Genomic DNA, 20,813 nt, shown 5'->3' with positions numbered 1-20,813 from the left:
GTTGAGGTGCTTTGCAAGATTTATGCAAACCTGGTGCAATAAACTCCACACTGCCATCAATTTGAGCTCATTCACTCTTTATACATTCCATCAAGTGTGTTGCATCTGTGACTTTCATGAGTACACTTTCTATTTCAGCACACCCCAGAAAAAGAATCCAAGGGGGCTAAGATCTGGTGAATGAGAAGACCACTCCACATAACCATGTCTTCCAATCCAGTTAGGGAAATTGTCATTTGTCCAATCTCTTACCACCATGGCAAAATAGGCAGGGGCGCCATCCTGTTAAAACCACTCAGGAAGTCCTTCACCTAGCCTTTCAAGTTGGGGCATTAATTGGTCTCTCAGCATGGTGAGGTAAGTCTCACCAGTTACATGGTCATTGAAGAAAAATAGCCCCCCAACACATAAGATTTCCTGTGTCCTGACTTAAGGGACATCCTGTATATAGGTATAATAGAATAAAATATGAACAAGCAGTTTGCAAGACATCAAACCATTCATAAATTTATGTAATATTTACACAGAAGAGAGAACAACCATGTATAACTGTAGCTGGGAAAACAAGAAAATCTGATGTGTGTATTGGGGGTAACACTTCATGGTGATTCGGCATACAAATGCAGGAATGTCATACAGCAATGGAATTGGTGAGACAGAGGAGAATTCAAGTGCAAGTGGTCCTTTGTGCTGATTTGCTGATTCAAACTATGTAGGTTATGTAAAATCCATGAGATCATTGCTGAAAACCTTGTAAATGATGGACGGGAAAGTGTATATTATACAAGGTGGGTGCTGAAAAGTTCCTGGATTTGGATAAAAGAAAATACAGGAAGATCAGCTAATTATGGCTCTATGCAACATATTCTCCTCTCAGAGTCACACACTTACTGCAGTGGTCCTTCAGTTTTCCTAAGTCCTATAAAAGAACTTAGAAGGTTGGGCCTCCAATCAGGCCTTTTGCAATATCCTTAAAGCAGATACAGACACAAAGATATGTATTTATGTATGCATTTATGCATGTACGTATGTATGTATGTATCTATTTACGAAAGGCTTCTTTCAGTTTCCATCTACCAAATCTACTCACATGCCTTTGGTTTTCCTGAGGCGCCAGTAGGTGCCACGCAGTGGGACTGAACCCAGAACCATGTGGTTGAGAAGTAAACTTCTCACAACATAGCCATGCCTTCACTTATATAATATATATATATATATATATATATATATATATACGCAAACATACATCAACGTATATAGATGTCAGTTTCAGTGATAAATATTCAGTTGTCTAATCAATTGATCTGCTTGCTAATTAAACTAGTGTACATGTGGCTGAGTATTTCACAGACATGTGGCTGAGTATTCCACAGACATGTGGCTGAGATATACACAGAATCATCACGATGAATGTGTGTGACAAGGTTAGATAGACCTTTAAATTATAGCTGTAGCTCATTTGATAGACTTCTGAGCAGTTTCTGTGAATGCAATACCCACTTACAAAAGTGGGAGGGGTTGATCTGAGTCCATGGTTAAAAACAAAACCGCTGACCCAAGATGCCAAGCGGTGGAACTGAACTCAGTATCTAGTTCATTGCAAAAGTTAGATTCTTAACCATTCAGCCATACAGTAAGTGTTATTATATAATATATGATAGAGAACAAAACTCTACAGCAGAAACATGATATTTGTAGTCAGATAGGAATGGGAGCCAGCAGTATAGTTAAGTCTGTTAGGGTGTAGTGGAACCTCTGAGAGAGTGAGAGAGGGAAATAGAAAGAGAGAGAGAGAGAGGGGGAGTGAGAGAAAAAAAGAGAGGTTTACTACTCCGGCATCTCTTTCTCTCTCACACATATTTATAAATGGTTATATTTCTCTATATTTAATCTATATTCTTTTTTTTTTACATATCTCTCTCTCTCTCTCTCTCTCTCTCTTGCTATACAACACAACGTCCCTTACTCTATTCAACTCCTATTCTCATCATGTATTGTTTTTTTTTCCTATTTCTCTTCTCATATGTAATGTATGTGTATGTGTGTGTGCATGTGTGCGTATAAGGAAGTTTTCTTAGTAACTCTCTATATGTATGTGCGTGTGTGTGTTTGTGTATATACATATATGTGTGTGTGTATATATACATACATATATATATATATCTATATATATATATATATATATATATATATATATATTGCTTGAAATGGAGAGTAGATAGACAGCCGACAACTGATGAAGGGTCAGTCTTTTTATTACTTGTCCTTTTTTCTCTCTCATTTGCGTATTTAATTAATTTGTTTACGTATTTCCTGTTGGTGATGTCCTATACCCATATATGCATATATATGTATATGTGTATATATATATATATATATAATTTATATTATACATACATATATATGTACGTATTTGTACACACACACACACACACATATATATATAGTTACTAGTTATTTACCTATCTATTCATATATCCAATCTATCTATGTAATTTATATGCCTGTTTATCAGTCCACCTAATCTACCAATAATGCATTTGACCTATCAACCATATCTATCTATCTACTAGCAGTATTGCCCGGCGTTGCTCGGGTTTGTTTCGACCCTTTAGAACTGGAATTTTTGAAAAGTAAAAAATTTGCATTATGAAGCTTGATATTCTCTTTAAGTGAACATTTTCTGGTTGAAATACACCGAAAATGGGCGACACAGCAGTGAAAAAAAATCGTTAAAAAATAGGGATTTTCAGAGAAAAAAAAGCACCTTTTTGATGTAAATAAATTTTGGTGTTAACATGGTCCTATCTGAATTTTTTCTTCTACAGAATGAAGAGTAAGCCTTCTTCTATCATAATCTCAATTTTGGTCAACTTGCGCTGCAGGGTTTCGGAGGAGATAATGTTAGTTGAAGGCTACCAAACCTGTCACACACACACAGACAACTTCAGCTTTATATATATAGAGAGATCTATCTATCTATCTATCTAACCTTTCTGTCTAATCCATCTGTGTTCCTAACAGCAAGACTCACTCACTAAATTTTACCTATCAACCAACCAACCAACCTACCTACCTGCCTACCATTCCACCCATCCACCCATTCTAATCTGTCGGTATGAAGTTGGAAAGATGGATGGCTAGCACCATCAGTATTAGAATTACAACCTAGAAGTACATTTAAATATGTCTAGACGGACAGGTGAAATGTAGAGGTATGATGGAAACCGGTTTAATCAGCTGAGTTGCAAAACAACTTACTTCTGCTTGAAACATTACAAATATGTTAGAATCAGCCAACAGCAAGGCTGTAGTGGCAGTAAGAGTCAATTTTTTTTTCTGGTGGTGGTGGTTAAGATGCATGCTTTGCAGCTGTGTGGTCTTGGGTTCAGTCCTACTGCACAGCATCTTGGGCAAGGGTCTTCTTGTATAGCTCCAAGACCGACCAATGCCCTTTGAGTGAATTTGGTAAATGGAAACTGTGTGGAAGCCAGTCATGTGTATGTATGTATGTTTATATACATATATATATATATATATATAATTTATATTATACATACATATATATGTACGTATTTGTACACACACACACACACACATATATATATAGTTACTAGTTATTTACCTATCTATTCATATATCCAATCTATCTATGTAATTTATATGCCTGTTTATCAGTCCACCTAATCTACCAATAATGCATTTGACCTATCAACCATATCTATCTATCTACTAGCAGTATTGCCCGGCGTTGCTCGGGTTTGTTTCGACCCTTTAGAACTGGAATTTTTGAAGAGTAAAAAATTTGCATTATGAAGCTTGATATTCTCTTTAAGTGAACATTTTCTGGTTGAAATACACCGAAAATGGGCGACACAGCAGTGAAAAAAAATCGTTAAAAAATAGGGATTTTCAGAGAAAAAAAAGCACCTTTTTGATGTAAATAAATTTTGGTGTTAACATGGTCCTATCTGAATTTTTTCTTCTACGGAATGAAGAGTAAGCCTTCTTCTATCATAATCTCAATTTTGGTCAACTTGCGCTGCAGGGTTTCAGAGGAGATAATGTTAGTTGAAGGCTACCAAACCTGTCACACACACACAGACAACTTCAGCTTTATATATATAGAGAGATCTATCTATCTATCTAGCTATCTATCTATCTAACCTTTCTGTCTAATCCATCTGTGTTCCTAACAGCAAGACTCACTCACTAAATTTTACCTATCAACCAACCAACCAACCTACCTACCTGCCTACCATTCCACCCATCCACCCATTCTAATCTGTCGGTATGAAGTTGGAAAGATGGATGGCTAGCACCATCAGTATTAGAATTACAACCTAGAAGTACATTTAAATATGTCTAGACGGACAGGTGAAATGTAGAGGTATGATGGAAACCGGTTTAATCAGCTGAGTTGCAAAACAACTTACTTCTGCTTGAAACATTACAAATATGTTAGAATCAGCCAACAGCAAGGCTGTAGTGGCAGTAAGAGTCAATTTTTTTTTCTGGTGGTGGTGGTTAAGATGCATGCTTTGCAGCTGTGTGGTCTTGGTTCAGTCCTACTGCACAGCATCTTGGGCAAGGGTCTTCTTGTATAGCTCCAAGACCGACCAATGCCCTTTGAGTGAATTTGGTAAATGGAAACTGTGTGGAAGCCAGTCATGTGTATGTATGTATGTTTATATACATATATATATATATATATATATATATATATATAATTCAGAGAAGAATACAGTGTACATTCAAACACAAAAGAGACACCCAAAGAATAGGATATCTGACTCACTAGAAAGAGCAATTAAACTCCAAGCCACTAATTGTTGTAATTCCGAAAGTGATTAAAAAATAAAAATAAATTAAATAAATTAAACTCCAATTAATGGTTTGGAGTTTAACTGCTCTTTCTAGCAAGTCAGATATCCTATTCTTTGGGTATCTCTTTTGTGTTTGAACGTACACTGTATTCTTCTCTGAATAATATATAGTCTATTGACTAATTTTTTCCTTCTCGCTAAACCACTTGGTAACTAAGAATTTTTTCAATAAATATTCTTGCTATCCTAAGATTTTAATTAATTAATTAATTATATATATATTCTTTTATTCTCTTACTTGTTCCAGTCATTTGACTGTAGTCATACTGGAGCACAGCCTTGAAGGGTTTTAGTCTAAGAAATCGACCCCAGGAATTATTTTGCAAGCCTGGTACTTATTCTATTGGTGTCTATAGCTGAACTGCTAAGTTTCAGGGACGTAAACACACCAAGACTGGTTGTCAAGCACTGATGGGGGAACAAACACAGACACTACACACAAACACGACAGGCTTCTTTCAGTTTCCGTCTACCAAATCCACTCACAAGGCTTTGGTTGGCCCGAGGCTATAGTAGAAGACACTCTCCCAAGGTGTCACACAGTGGGAGTGAACCTGGAACCTTATGGTTGGGAAGCAAGCTTCTTACCACAGTAGGTATTTATTGTATGTGTGTACGTATGTGCATGTGTATTTATCCCCTTCCCCACCGTTCAATAATCAGTGTTCATTTATGTCCCGCATAACTTTGCAGTTTAGCAAAAGAGACCGGTACTGGGTGGATTGGATGTGATTTGTTTAGACTAACAACTCTTATTTCTTTATTGCCCACAAGGGGCTAAACATAGAGGGGAAAAAGAAGGACAGACAAAGGGATTAAGTCGATTAGATTGACCCCAGTACATAACTGGTACTTAATTTATCGACCCCAGTGTGTAACTGGTACTTAATTTATCGACCCCAGTGCGTAACTGGTACTTAATTTATCGACCCCAGAAGGATGAAAGGCAAAGTCGACCTTGGCGGAATTTGAAGTCAGAACGTAATGGCAGACGAAATACCTATTTCTTTACTACCCACAAGGAGCTAAACACAGGGAGGACAAACAAGGACAGACAAATGGATTAAGTTGATTATATCAACCCCAGTGCGTAACTGGTACTTATTTAATCGACTCTGAAAGGATGAAAGGCAAAGTAGACTTCGGTGAAATTTGAACTCAGAACGTAACGGCAGACGAAATACGGCTACGCATTTCGCCCGGCTTGCTAACGTTTCTGCCAGCTCGCCACCTAGACTAACAACTCTGTTAAGATGTTGCCCCAGCATGGCTGCAGTACAACAACTTGAAACAAGAAAATGATGCAGCTGACAGACACACACACCATTTTTTTTTTAATATCTTCTGCTGGTTTTATTGGCCAGCAGCCACACTGGGACCCAGCCGTCACAGGTTTAAGTCAATCATATCAATATCAGTATGTATTTCAGTCTGGTATTGATTTTTATCGACCTTGCTATGTAAGACCGCAATATGTTCCTGAGATGTCACCATCCCACCTAACATCAGATTCATTCTCTACTGCATAATCATTGTTTTCACATCCACTTTCTCCATGCTGGTATGGGTCGGATGAGACTTACTGACGTTGTATTCAATGGGTAGATCGCCTATTCAAAGTCAACCGTTACTTGTTGTAAAAGTAAGAGTACTTGGTTTTTGTACATCAAAATGCTGAGCAGGACGTTTATGGTGGACATAGGCAAATATCACCACTGCCTAAGCCAGAGGTTCTCAACTGGGTTCCATATAAGATTTTGTGGGGGGGGGGGCATGTACACAAAATAGTAAATTGAGTATCCAAAGTAATATTTTAAGGGTCCACGAAAAACTTTTGTTTTAGACATATTTATTGCAATAAACAGCAAGGTTTCTTTCTCTAATGTTTTAAATAGTTTAAACTATACAAGTTAATGTGTGAACAGCAAAATAGGAATTTTGAAAGAAGTTTCTATAAGACTAGTTCTTAAACACTGAATGGCACTGGGGACCCACTAGAATAAAATAGCAATCAAAAGAGTCCATAGACAAAAAAATGGTGTAGAACCATAGGCTCAAGCGATACCAATGTCAAGACACATGGAGGCAAACCCACATATACACATACAACCAGCTTCTGTACAGATTCCATCTACCAACCTTCACTCCAAGATAGTAGAAGACATTTGTCCAAGGTGCCATGCAGTGGAATCAAACCCAATGCTACATGGTCACAAAGCAAACTTCTTAACCATAGAATTATCTCCTCTACTGGATTTAGTCATTAAGATAACAAAGCGTAGGAGTGGCTGTGTGGTAAGAAGCTTGTTTACCAACCACATGGTTCTGGGTTCTGTCCCACTGCGTGGTACCTTGGGCAAGTGTCTTCTACTATAACCTCAGGTCGACCAAAGCCTTGTGAGTGGATTTGGTAGACGGAAACTGAAAGAAGCCCGTTGTATATATGTATATATATATGTGTGTGTGTATATGTTTGTGTGTCTGTGTTTGTCCCACCAACATTGCTTGACAACCGATGCTGGTGTGTTTACGTCCCCCGTAACTTAGCGATTCGGCAAAAGAGACCGATAGAATAAGTACTAGGCTTACAAAGAATAAGTCCTGGGGGCGATTTGCTCGACTAAAGGCAGCGCTCCAGCATGGCCACAGTCAAATGACTGAAACAAGTAAAAGAGTAAAGAGAAAAGAGTAAACATTCTCGTCAATCACAAATTTTTGGCTAACTCTTTAGCATTCAGGTTACTGAAGTCAAGTGTAATGTTTATTTATTCACATTATTTTGAATGAATCATGCATTATATCATAGCTTTGGGATTTTGATGATGTGACTGTTTATTTTTAGAATGATTGTAGGGTAGATGTGAAAGGTCAGATTAGATTGGTTTAAACAATAAAACAGGTATTTGGACCAGATATGGCTATTTTAAATGCTAAAGGGTTAAAAATATTAGCCCCTCATTTCATATTAGATAACTTGGACAGGTTTTGGTCAGCATTGCACCAAGCCATGTCTCATTAAATAGCTCATATTTTTGAGAAGCATAGCCTACTCCAGTGAGAGGTTGCTGTTAGTTGAAACATATCCAGGTGTTTGTGGTTCGTTTGGTGGTATTTCTTGGAGGAATTTGCTTGGATACCATGGAAGAATTTGGGTACTGTCTAAAGTTTAAAGGTTGAAAGGCTCTTTTTCCTCCTTTTTTCTTTTCTTATTTCTTATTTCTTTATTGCCCACAAGGGGCTAAACATAGAAGGGACAAACAAGGACAGACAAAGGGATTAAGTCGATTACATCGACCCCAGTGCGCAACTGGTACTTAATATATTGACCCCGAAAGGATGAAAGGCAAAGTCGACCTTGGTGGAATTTGAACTCAGAACATAGTGGCAGACAAAATACCTATTTCTTTACTACCCACAAGGGGCTAAACACAGAGAGACAAACAAGGACAGACAAACGGATTATGTCAATTATATCGACCCCAGTGCGCAACTGGTACTTATTTAATCGACCCCGAAAGGATGAAAGGCAAAGTCGACCTCAGAATGTAACGGCAGACGAAATACTGCTCAGCATATTGCCCGATGTGCTAACGTTTCTGTCAGCTTACCGCCTTAGAGAGAAGTTCACTGTAATTGGTGAGATCAAATAGATTAAAGTTCCTCTTTAACAGTTGTAAGTTAGCAAGAAAAACAATAACCAAGAAAGATATGCAAGGAAAGAATTTCCAAAGAATAGAGGTTCCTACAATAGTTAGTGATAGGAAGGAGAGAGGGGGGAGAGATGGAGAGAGAGAATGAGAGAGAGACAGCAGCATGTTTGAGTACCAGAGATTGGACTATGCATGTGTGTGTTGTGAGGAAGAGCATGCAAATCAATTGGGTGACATTTCCTTGGGTGCAGTTTAGGACAGCTGTACATGAAATTTAGTATTTTGCTCTAGAACATAATGCACTGCCCAGTCTGGCAATCAAAGCCATGGTCTTGCAAGTGTGAATGCATCACCCAACCCATAAGGCCATGCACATTTACTCCAGTAAGAACCAGTAATCTAAGGAGTTCACAAGGTACTGCCTTGACAGGGTTCGCCACACTCTAATCTGGTGGTCAATGGGGAAGCTAGGGATAGACGAGTGGTTGGTGAGAGTCATACAAACCATGTACAGGGACACTGTCAGTAAGGTGAGGGTTGGCAAGGAGTATAGCAACGAATTCAGTGTACAAGTGGGAGTTCACCAAAGATCAGTTCTCAGATCCTGCTAATTCATCATAATTCTCCAGGTTATAACAGAAGAAGGAGTGGCTGTGTGGTAAGTAGCTTGTTTACCAACCACATGGTTCCAGGTTCAGTCCCACTGTGTGGCACCTTGGGCAAGTGTCTTCTATAGCCTCGGGCTGACCAAAGCCTTGTGAGTGGATTTGGTAGATAGAAACTGAAAGAAGCCCGTCGTATATATGTATATATATATGCGTGTGTGTTTATATCCCCGTTACTTAGCGGTTCGGCAAAAGAGACCGATAGTATAAGTACTGGGCTTACAAAAGAATAAGTACTGGGGTCGAGTTGCTCGACTAAAGGCTGTGCTCCAGCATGGCCGCAGTCAAATGACTGAAACTAGTAAAAGAGTAAAAGAGATGGGCTGCCCGTGGGAGCTCCTCTATGCTGATGACCTTGTTCTTGTAGCTGTATCACTCCAAGAACTAGAGGGCATCTTAAGAGAAAAATTGGGTATAAGAGGCATCAGATGTGGTGTGCAAGAGAGAAGACTGCCCTGGCATGGTCATGTGATGCATATGGATGAAGACAGCTGTGTAAAGAAGTTCGAATTTCTAACTGTGGAGGGAACCTGTGGAAGAGGTAGATTCAGGAAGACATAGGACGAGGTAGTGAAGCATGCATCAAACAATTCAAACTCTATTTACTCTTTTACTTGTTTCAGTCATTTGACTGTGGCCATGCTGGAGTACTGCTTTAGTCGAGCAAATCGACCCCAGGACTTATTCTTTGTAAGCCTAGTACTTATTCTATTGGTCTCTTTTGCTGAACCGCTAAGTTACGGGGATGTAAACACACCAGCATCGGTTGTCAAGCAATTTGTGGGGAGGGGGCAAACACAGACACACAAACATATACACATGCATATATACGACGGGCTTCTTTCAGTTTCCGTCTACCAAATCCACTTACAAGGCTTTGGTCGGCCCGAGGCTATAGTAGAAGACACTTGCCCAAGGTGCCACGCAGTGGGATTGAACACGGAACCATGTGGTTCGTAAGCAAGCTACTTACCACACAGCCACACCTACGCCAATGTTTTTTGCTTTTTTTTTAAAGTCATGTTTTGTTACCCAAAAAAAAAACAAGTCATTTTTCTCACATTCATAATCACATGAAAATCTAATTTGCTAATATCACTAATGGGTTTGGCAAAAGCCAGGACTTTTCATTGACAAAAGTTTAGTTGTTGAAGGATAAAAACCAGTTACATCGAACAGCATGAATATAAATATATTACATGTACTATCTCACATTTAATACCAATGCATATATGATACATATATACATAAGACTTAGGTGCAGGCATGGCTAGGTGGTAAGAAATTTGCTTCTCAATCACATGATTCCAGGATCAGTTTCTGCATGGCACCTTGGGTAAGTCTTTTTCTAAAGCCCCAGGCTGACCAAAACCTTGCGACTGGGTTTGGTAGATAGAAACTGAAAGAAGCCTCATCAAATATGTATGTATTATGTATTCATGTATTATGCATGTGAGTGTGTTAGTTTCTCTGGGCTCTGACACTGAGTAGCATGTGTAAACAAGTGCCACCGTTATGGAAATAAATATCCTTCGTTTCCAATCTTCTGGTCACGGGGAAATATTGTCTTCAAAACAACTGAAGATTGGTGACAGGAAGAGCATCTGACCGCAGAAAATCTGCCTCAACACATTCTGTCTATCTGACCCATGCGAACATGGAAAATTTGGCCCTAATACAATGGATGATGATGATGACGGTGATGATGATCACACACACACACACAGTGCCAACATCCAACTGACATAAAACAGCTCATGTTATTTCATCCACTCTGAAGTTAGTTTACAACTTACTTCACCCCACCCCCTCCTCTTTTCTAGAATCAAACAGCTGCAACTCTCTCTCTTCTCTCTCTCTTTCTTATTTTATGTGTGGTGTGCATCACATCACCAAAAACATTCTAGTAACATCTCAGCAAACGAAGATTATGTAATAGTAGTAGTAGTAGTAGTGAATTGTGGCACATGGCCAGAAACTTGTTAGTAAGGCAGGTATTGTCGATTAAATCCGTTGCAGTACTTGACTGGTACTTTATTTTAATGACCCCCCACCCCTTCCTCCGTAACGAAGAAAGGCCAAGTTGACCTCGGAAGAATTTGAACTCAGAACTCAGAAGGGGAAGTAACTAAATGTTCTGCAAGTCATTGAAACGATCCACTTGACAGATAAGGTGTCTTATTCTGTTACACGTTACAGTTATTGCAATGGGGCCATGAGCTGGGGACACCACCTTGAAAGGTTTAGTCGACCTGATCGATCCCAAGTATTGATTTTTTTAAAGTCTGGGTACTTATTTTATAGGTCCCTTTTGCTGAATTGCGAACGCGCGGGGACGTAAACAAACCAACGAGAGAGGGGATACAAAGGCATGTACATGCGCCCCCACCCCACAGGCTTCTGTACAGTTTCAGCCAACCAAATTCACTCGCAAAGCTTTGGTCGATCCTGGGTTATAGGAGATTTTGCTCAAGGTGCAGCGTAGTGGGGTTGAACATGAATCCATGTGATTGCGAAGGTATCTTCTTAACCACACAGCCATGATTCCGCGAGACCTTGAGAATGATTACAAAAAAAAAAAGAAAGAAAAATGTATCGACACATATATATAACCAAAACACTCACGTCATGAGATATGTACATAAAATACGATACAGAGAATATCACTTCGCTCTCAGACATTGCACACGAATAACGATATTACGTAGAACGGTGCTGAAGTTGACACGTACCAGTCCACTGCCGGTATTAATGAAATTTCTGACATCCCACATTTATCAAATAAAATGACAATTACTTTGCTGTAGTGTTAGACAAGTTTAGAAAGATGGGGACCATCTGAATTTTAATAAACATGCCAGTTTGTCCCATTTTCAGTCAATCCTTACATCACTTTCCCAAGGTGTTCTCGTTGAGTATTGTCAATACTTAAGAGTATACTCCTCTTTTACATGTTTCAGTCATTTGACTGTGGCCATGCTGGAGCACCGCCTTCAGTCGAGCAGATCGACCCCAGAACTTATTCTTTGTAAGCCTAGTACTTATTCTGTTGGTCTCTTTTGCCGAACCGCTAAGTTACGGGGACGTAAACACACCAGCATCGGTTGTCAAGCGATGTTGGGGGGGGGGGACAAACACAGACACACAAACATATATACACACACATACATACATACATATATATACATACACGGCGGGCTTCTTTCAGTTTCCGTCTACCAAATCCACTCACAAGGCTTTGGTCGGCCCGAGGCTATAGTAGAAGACATTTGCCCAAGGTACCACCCAGTGGCACTGAACCCGGAACCATGTAGTTTGTAAGCAAGCTACTTACCACACAGCCACTAACTAACTAAAACTAAATATTACACGGATCCCAAGATAGACAGCTCTATCCTCGATAGTACAATAAAAGTACTCAATAAACAAGTCGACTGAAAAAAAAATGGAAAAGAAATAAAATAATAATCTTTAATTTATGTTTAAATATTCGAGGAAAGGAGAAGGTATTACCGATCTACTAATTAACTGATACTTTTGCTACCGAGTTCGGAAGGACGAAAGGAATTCAAACTCGTCAAGATTTAAGACACGCGGCCACGGAACTGTAGAGTAGTAAGGTGGTGGGACACACATACACACACACAATAGATTGAATCGATTCTAATACATATTTGAACTTGAGGGCCTAGAGTTCTGTATCTATTAAATTGTTTGATAAGGGCATGATACGAAACTCTAGGTTCTTGAGCCACTCTTGCTCTCACAGAGCTTCTCAGAATATATTTCTTCCCTCATACCTTTCCTGTAGAAGAGCATAGGCTCGAAACGTCAACGGCTTTTTCATTTTGCCTGACCGTCAAACTAATACACCTTGTTTGTTGTTCCCTCGCTTATCTTTTTTTTTTTGTACATTTTGAACCACACGCACACTGTGGTATCATGTATTGAGTTCTGTTGTGGAGTTATTTATTTATTTATTTATTTTCGAGACGTGTGTTTATATAAACCTCTGTCGATTCACCAGAAGCGACAAATTACAGGACTCAATATAAATGTAGAGTATTCTTTAATATATTATAACTGAAAGTCTCGCACACTCACTCACACATTCTACTTCACATACAGAGTTTCGTATTTCCCCGTTTGTAAAAGCAATCGTACATATCTGATCTCTATTTTATCAACTCCCCCTCTTCTACACACACACACTTAGTGGCGGCATGATCTGAACTCAAAACACGGAAGAAAGAAACTGAAATTTTAATTCAGTGAGGCAGCGTTTAGTCTGGCACTCTACCATTTCTGCCATTCCACGGCATTCCAAAAAATAACAATGGTTTCTGAAATAGGCACAAGGCCATACATTAGGGGAAAGAGAGAGAGAGAGAGACGGGGGAGGGATATAACAGAATTATAGTAAAATTCGGAATCCGTGGAATCTGGTGAAGCTCTGTGGCCGACAACAATTTAATCGATAAAGACAGTTCCTTTGAGAGAAGGGTTCGATAAGTTCAATTATGGTGAGAGCCAGTATAAGTGTTTATTCTTCTCTTCGTAGCTGACTCCTGTCTGGAATTTTCTGAGAAATATGTTGACATTATTTTCAGTCTGTCCACATTATTTCCAGTTCCATGAACAACAATCCCAGACTACCAAGCACTCCCCTGCTTATTTGGATGATATTGCTAGGTGGTGGAAAGATTTGATGTAGACACAAATTTATAAAATTACTGTGTTTATACTAAATGTATAAATCGCACAATTTCATACTTAATTTTAAGTGAAAAAAGCACCCACTGGAGTGCGATTTATACACGAGGTAAAGCTAAGACGAGCGCGACTTATACACAAGAAAATACAGTAATAATTTGCCGTGAGGAATGGGAAAGAAAGTGTTGGCTGCTGTCGCTTGGGCTCAGGTAGCGATTCGATTTCATAGATTCAGTCGAATCCGATAAATGACAAAAACCTACTGAAGGAATCAGGGGGAACACACGATTCGCTCTTGTATGTAACTGAAACTTTCTTTCTCGACCGAGAAAGGTGTGGAATGTAAACAGTTTTATAATAATATCACGATGAACAAAATAATAATTCTTTCTACTAATTAATAGGAATAAGGCCTGAAATTTGGGGGAACGGGGTTAATCGATTACATCGACTCTACAACTTGATTGGTACTTTCGACTCCAGATGGATGAATGGCAACGTTGATACCGGCAGTATTTAAACTCAGGACATAAGTAACTAACGATAATAATAATAGTTGAGGTTTAATCGCTTATATCCTACAAAGGATAAAAAGCAAAGTTGATCACAGCGTTATTTGAACTCAGAAAGTGATGAGCTGGAAGAAATGCCGCTAGGCATTTTGTCCGATGCACTAACAATTCTGTTAGTTGGTCACCCTTATGGCTTCTGATTTTAAGCGCAAGGCCAGCAATTTTGAAAAGGGACTAGTCAATACCTTAGCCACTACCCCCTCAGTACTCGACAGGTACTTTACTTTGTCAACCCTAGAGGGATACCAACGCGAAGTAATGACCAAGAATACAAAAGGAAACAATGCAGTATTAAGCACATACATAAATAAAAACGAATGAATGAGATTCTCAGAAGGAAAAAAAAAACCCAAAGTTTTATTTGGCACAAGACCAACATAACTAGAGCAGTGTAAAATAAGAGGTATATAAGGATTTCCGACAAAAGCTCAAGGTTTCGCGATTAGGAGAAATTTAAAACGAAAGGAGATTGTTTAAGGTTTACCTTTCATGTCAAGGGCATAGCAGAGAGCTAATGAAGTGATATGGCGACAACTGAGGAACGAAGCCGGCTCGTGGGTATAACACTCGCCGGCGAACAACAACAGGAATGGGTGTTTGTAACTTTTAATTCATACAGCAAAAATTAAGAGTGAAAAGCGGATGAGATTGGGTGACGTTCATGCCACTTCCTTCCTCTCAAAGTCTAATGATGTGGAAGATATTCGCCAGTAAACAGATAAAGGCTGGCGGCGACGATGGTTTATTTGCTAGCTACGAAATAAATCCGCATTATCATTAAGTTGGTTTTATATATATTTATTTTGTCTAGTTTCAGCTCACGAGCTGTGGCCATGCTGGGGCATCGCCATTTTATATATATATATATATATATATATATATATATATAATGTATGTATGTATATACACACACATACATATATATCTACGGGGTGGAGGCCAAGATTAAAAGGCAGTGTTTATTTTATGTATGTGTGTGAGCGTAGCAAATTTTTAATTAAAATACTTTATAATCAATGTCACACTTCTTATCTCTGCAAGTATTATCGGCAAGTACAGCTATGGCTAATGTTTCCCATCTAAACTGACAGAAAAACAAAGGACACACAGTAATATATATATATATATATTATATATATATATATATATATATAAGGAACAAATAGAGAGAGAGAGGGAAACAGGCGAAATGTTTACATGTCACTGATGTCAACAACGGAGGAGAGAGAGAGAGATGGATGGAGAAGAATTAGTCACAGATCAGGCTAAGTGTTCTTTCAGCACCGCCGCCGCCACTCTTTCGCTCTTCTTACCATTGCAGAACATCAAAGTCAGGCTGACACTAAATGAACAAGAACACACACACACACCAATTACCAGCTAATTTCTTAGGTTTCGCACTGCTCTATCAATCTACCTTTTTATCACGTCTGTGATACAGTTATCTATTTATTAGTCGGTCTCTCTCTCTTTTTTTATTTAAAAGCCAAGTAGTGATACGAACAAAATATATTTAATTTACTGTTACATTGAGAAATAGTTTCTCGTGCATTCGTGCACAGCGAATTAAGGACAATAAAATTACAAATCAAATTTAGAGCGATAATATAGAGAAGACACAACTAAAACGAGAAGGCACTTGAAAACAAAATCAAGCCACATTCTGAAGTAAAAATGTTTAGCCATCATCTCTTTCTCTCTCCCCACATACATATATACATGCATGCATGCACACACACGCATACATATATGTATGTATACATATGTGTGTGTGTGTTTAACAATTTATCTTTCTCGAGTCTCCTTGACTTATTTTAATAAACCACCAGCAAGATCTCAACTAGCAGACAATCCACCACCATCACCAACACTTATTTTTGTTGTTGAGAAATTTCACTTCACAATACATAAAGAAAAATATACACAAACCAACGAAGGAGATAACCTCGACGTGGTGGGTCCACCTGCTAGCAATAGCAACCAAATATTGCTTAAATTACACCCTTGACTGTCTTAAAAAGAGAGGGAGGAAAGGAAACCACATTGGACAATGTAGAAATAGGCCCAGAATATCTATGAAAGATGGATAATCAAAGCTGGAACGTACTTTGATCGTAGGTGTTTGCTCATTCGGAGCTGATCTGAGGTTAATCTCAAACAATAACGAAGGCGAGCAGGAGTACAGACGAAACCTAGCAGGTCTGATTAGCGAGGTTGTTGAAGAATGTTGAAGATGAGGACGATATTAAGATTTGGGTGGTGTAACTAAAGAAGCCATACGACTGTAGTATCATCTTCCATAGTTAGCACACACACACACACATCTATCTAATATGTGTGTGTATGTGATAAGGCATATTGATATTTTAGCTGTGAGAATTCAAACAGGCACACGACACCTACATTCAATTTTAGTATAATGGCATTTTAACTGAAAATGAACACAAACACACACATTCTCTCTCTCTCAATCACACGCACATGTATATCTTTTATTATTCCATTCATATCTAGGATCATTATAGGAATATACGCTATAAAATCTACTCCCGCTCAGTACACAAATAGCATTACCTTGTGTGTTTGTGTGTGTGTGTGTGTGTGTGTGAGAGAGAGAGAGAGTGAAAAAGAGTGAGAGAGAGAGGTGGGATCTTTCTGTTGGAGTGTTGTTAACACATGATCATGTCTTGCAGTAAACAGTTCACAAACGGCAATAGGGAAGAAAAAAAAAAGCGAACAAACAACTAAACAAAATGAAATAAATAGAGGCAAAATAACAAGTAAAGAGATGGCAGTATGGTTGTGTGTGTGTGTGTGCCTATGTGTGTATGTAGTGGCTTTAATATTTAATACTTAGTATTATTAATATACGGCTGATGGATCACTTTATGGTATCAGAAACGAAACGATAGCTAGTAAGATCGTTTGCAACACTTGTATGCAAGAGCACATTTCGCGATGTGATCCAAAGTGAATCACTACAGCTGTGCTCGGGTGTGCATTTCCTGTAGAGCTGGGTTTATCAATTAGAATTTTTTTTTTTGTTTTTTTTTTTGTTTTCGTTTTATCCACAATACCAAAGATTTTTTTTTCACGAAGATTACAGTAGCTACATAGATGGAGCAAAGCTGAGTGGATTTCGCTTTTGGGATCACAGTTGTGCTGTGAGTTCCAAGAATTTGTAGCATACTTGTTTCTCTTCGGGTTTCTTTTGCATCGCAGTCGTTTATGATAAAATAGAAAGGTGCTTTCCAAAAGATCCTTTTTATTTTGCCTCCAGAATTTGAACAAGTCTACAACAGCATTTTAGAAATGTAAGATGTTGTTCATCCAGTTTAAACGACAAAAGTTTAATCATATTCCATATATCACGAGAAAAGTTTAAAAGGAAGGTATTTTTTCCACCTAAAGATGGAAAACCTTGTGCCTGGCACTTCGTCTTCCTATCTGATATAGCGAATTGTTTCCCAGACATCTTAGGTACAAAGTTATCCAGATGTAGTAGAACCAGGTTACATTGCCATACGTAAGAAATAGGCGCATGTTTGATACACGCATTCTTTCGTTTGCGGTGTGTGTGAGACACACACCCCACACAGTTATATGCATTTCACAGACATACACGCATACAGACACAAACATATATCACACCTATACATATACGCACACACACATTTATGTATGTATATATATATATATATATATATATATATATATATATATTAAGTAAGATAGGGGTTATGAATGTAACCCACTATGGGATATCAGACATATATACATAGGACGCAAGTGATTTCATACACACATATAAGTATATATATATATATATATATATATATTTGTTTGTGTGTGGATACAGATGTCATATACCTATATAGAAAAAGTGGTTGGTGGACAGAGAAACAACAAAAGGGTTTGTTTAAGTGGTGTGAAAATGAAGGTACAGACATAAGTACTTCGGGTGGGGCCCTTTGTGCAAGTGGAAATAGAGAGTAGATGAAGTATCTGTGTTAAAGAAGGATAATGACCAGAAACAATGGACAGTGAAGGTCTGCATCAGCATGAACAGTGTTGGAAATAAAAGAAACAATCTCATAGTACACTTTAATATATACCTTCTTTTGTTGTTGTCGTTGTTATTTCCAAATTCAATTCATACTCATGCAATCCAGCAGAACCTAAACAGTAAGAATGTATGGTTGATCAGAGAGAGAGTGAATAAAACAGGATGATGGTTAAATAGTTGATTGGGAGTTATTTATGAAGATGAATAAAGCAGCCAGAAAAAAAATAAATAGGTAAACAAAAGAAAATATGTAACGAAAAGTGATGATAATTCAGTTTAAGTCGAGGTTTGGCAGCTTGCTCTAGTGAAATGCATGTCGTTTTTAATGGAGGGGACTAGTGTTCAGTGATGACCGGTTTGGCAGCTAGTCTTATGAGAAGATATAATAGAGATGAGATACTAAATAAACAGTTAAATATATATATATATATAATATATAATATATATAAATTGATAAATATAGATAGACAGACAAATAGATAATTTGAGAGAAAGCGAGAGATAAAAATGTGATTTTTCTTCCAAAATAACAAATACTTTAACTTACCTATGTGTAATCCGATTGATGTTAGGACTATAAATATCCATTTGAATGTGGCCAGCATATTTTATATGGAGACATGCAGAAGGTAGCGGTGTTTGTAGTATAAATGCAGTGTTGTGGTGTGTTAGTAGTGTTGTGGTAGGGATGATAGTGCGTAATGTAACACCGAGATATTACTGTGTTGCCGTGGCGTGGTGTGGACTCATAATTGGGGGGGGGGGGAGACAGTTATGGTGTTAATATGTGCAGTGTAGCTGTGGTAGTGCGTTGCGAGTGTAGTACAAGAGTGGTGTTATAATTAGTGTCGGCAGTTATGGTGTCGTAATTTGTATACACTGTCGTGTGGTGGTGATTGTCTGCTACGTTGGTGCGGTTAGACAGACTATTAGTTATTATATTCGATGTACAGTAGTGTCGCTGTTATTGTTGTACAAGTGCGCGCGCGCATGTCTCTCTCTCTCTGTGTTATGCTATATGTATGTGTGTATGTATGTATGTATGTATGTGTGTGTGCATGTGTGTGAGTGTTCTATTCTGTGATGTCCTGGTGGTGATGGTGGTATTGAGTAGGGGTCGACAGTTATGGTGCGTCGTTTCACCTTTCTGTGAAAGACAGCGCAGCAAATATGGCGCTGCTGTCTGGCTTGGGAGTAATTCTCTGTGGCTGTGTATGTCTCACTGTGTGTGTGTCTGTGCAACTGTGTAGACTACTATGTATGCTGCCATGGCTTATTGTATATGTGTGGCCTGGCTGCTGTGTGAGTGCGAGCGTGTGTTTATGTTATTGTGTGCTCAATTAATGTGTATTCTTCACTGAGTGGCTTTGCTCCTAGCTACGTGTGTGAGTGTGTGTAACTTGGCTGCATGAGAGTGCGTGTCTGTAACTTGGCTATGAGTGTGAGTGCTTCGCTCTATGTGCCTGTATGTGTGTGTTTGCTTGGCTCTATGTGTATGTGTATATGCGGCTGTAAGCGTACATTTCTGTGCCTGACTGCGTATTTCTGTATCTGAGCTTTGCCTGGCATATGTGTTGTGTGTGTGTGTGTGTGTATGGGCGCGTGTGTCTGTCTGTGAGTGTGAGTCAATGTCTGTGAATGTATGTGTGTGTGTATCTATCTGCTTTGAGCCAAATATTATATGTATGTGTGTGTGTGTGTGTATGTGGGAGAGAGAAAGAGAGAGAGAGAGAAACTGAATGAATGATTGCAACTGTAATTCTCTCTCTTTCTTTCTCTGTCACTCTGTCTTATACTCAGCATTCATGCATGTATGTGTGTATGTATGTGTATATTTGTGTGTGCGTTGTGATTTAGCCCGTTTCTCTGACACAGTGTGTCTATGTGTTTGTGTATATTGTATAGTATGTTGGTGTATGGTGTGTATATATTTATACGTATCTCTATATACATGTGTGCAGTATAGGTCTCTTCATCTTTCTCTTGAGTGTGAGTGTGTGTGCTTTATTACTCTGTCACACAATCGTTTCTCGTTTCTTTTAGTCTCGTTTCTCTCTTTCTCCCTCTCTTTTTTAGTTATGCCTTTCTCCCTATCGGTCTTTTTTTTCTTTGCACCTCACTATTTTCGACTCACTGTGTGCAAAAAACTATTGGTGTTAGTGTGACTGTGTGCATGTGTCTAACTTTCTCCTCTGTGTATATGGATATGACTTAATATGCCTTATTTTATGTGTGTGTATGTGCATCTCGCATATTGTAAC

General features: G+C 38.5%; 1 protein-coding gene across 2 annotated transcripts in view; it reads right to left on the bottom strand.

Moving 5' to 3' along the window:
* LOC115220704 (bone morphogenetic protein receptor type-2) overlaps positions 1-20,202 on the bottom strand; it is a 126,098-nt gene extending 105,896 nt beyond the window's left edge. The window contains exons 1-2 of one of the 2 annotated variants that reach the window (XM_029790850.2): positions 19,100-20,202; positions 18,602-18,664 (exon numbers count right to left, since the gene is read on the bottom strand). In XM_029790850.2, the coding sequence (XP_029646710.1) occupies positions 18,602-18,664; positions 19,100-19,157 (121 nt within the window). In that variant the 5' untranslated portion in view covers positions 19,158-20,202. The remainder of the gene's footprint in view (positions 1-18,601; positions 18,665-19,099) is intronic. The other variant, XM_029790851.2, reaches the window with a different exon arrangement.
* Between the last annotated feature and the right edge of the window lie 611 nt (positions 20,203-20,813).

The sequence above is a fragment of the Octopus sinensis genome, linkage group LG17, assembly GCF_006345805.1.
Source record: "Octopus sinensis linkage group LG17, ASM634580v1, whole genome shotgun sequence".
Classification (NCBI taxonomy): Eukaryota; Metazoa; Mollusca; class Cephalopoda; order Octopoda; family Octopodidae; genus Octopus; species Octopus sinensis.
Note: the sequence above shows the minus strand (reverse complement) of the source record. Positions and strands in the feature narration are given on the sequence as shown.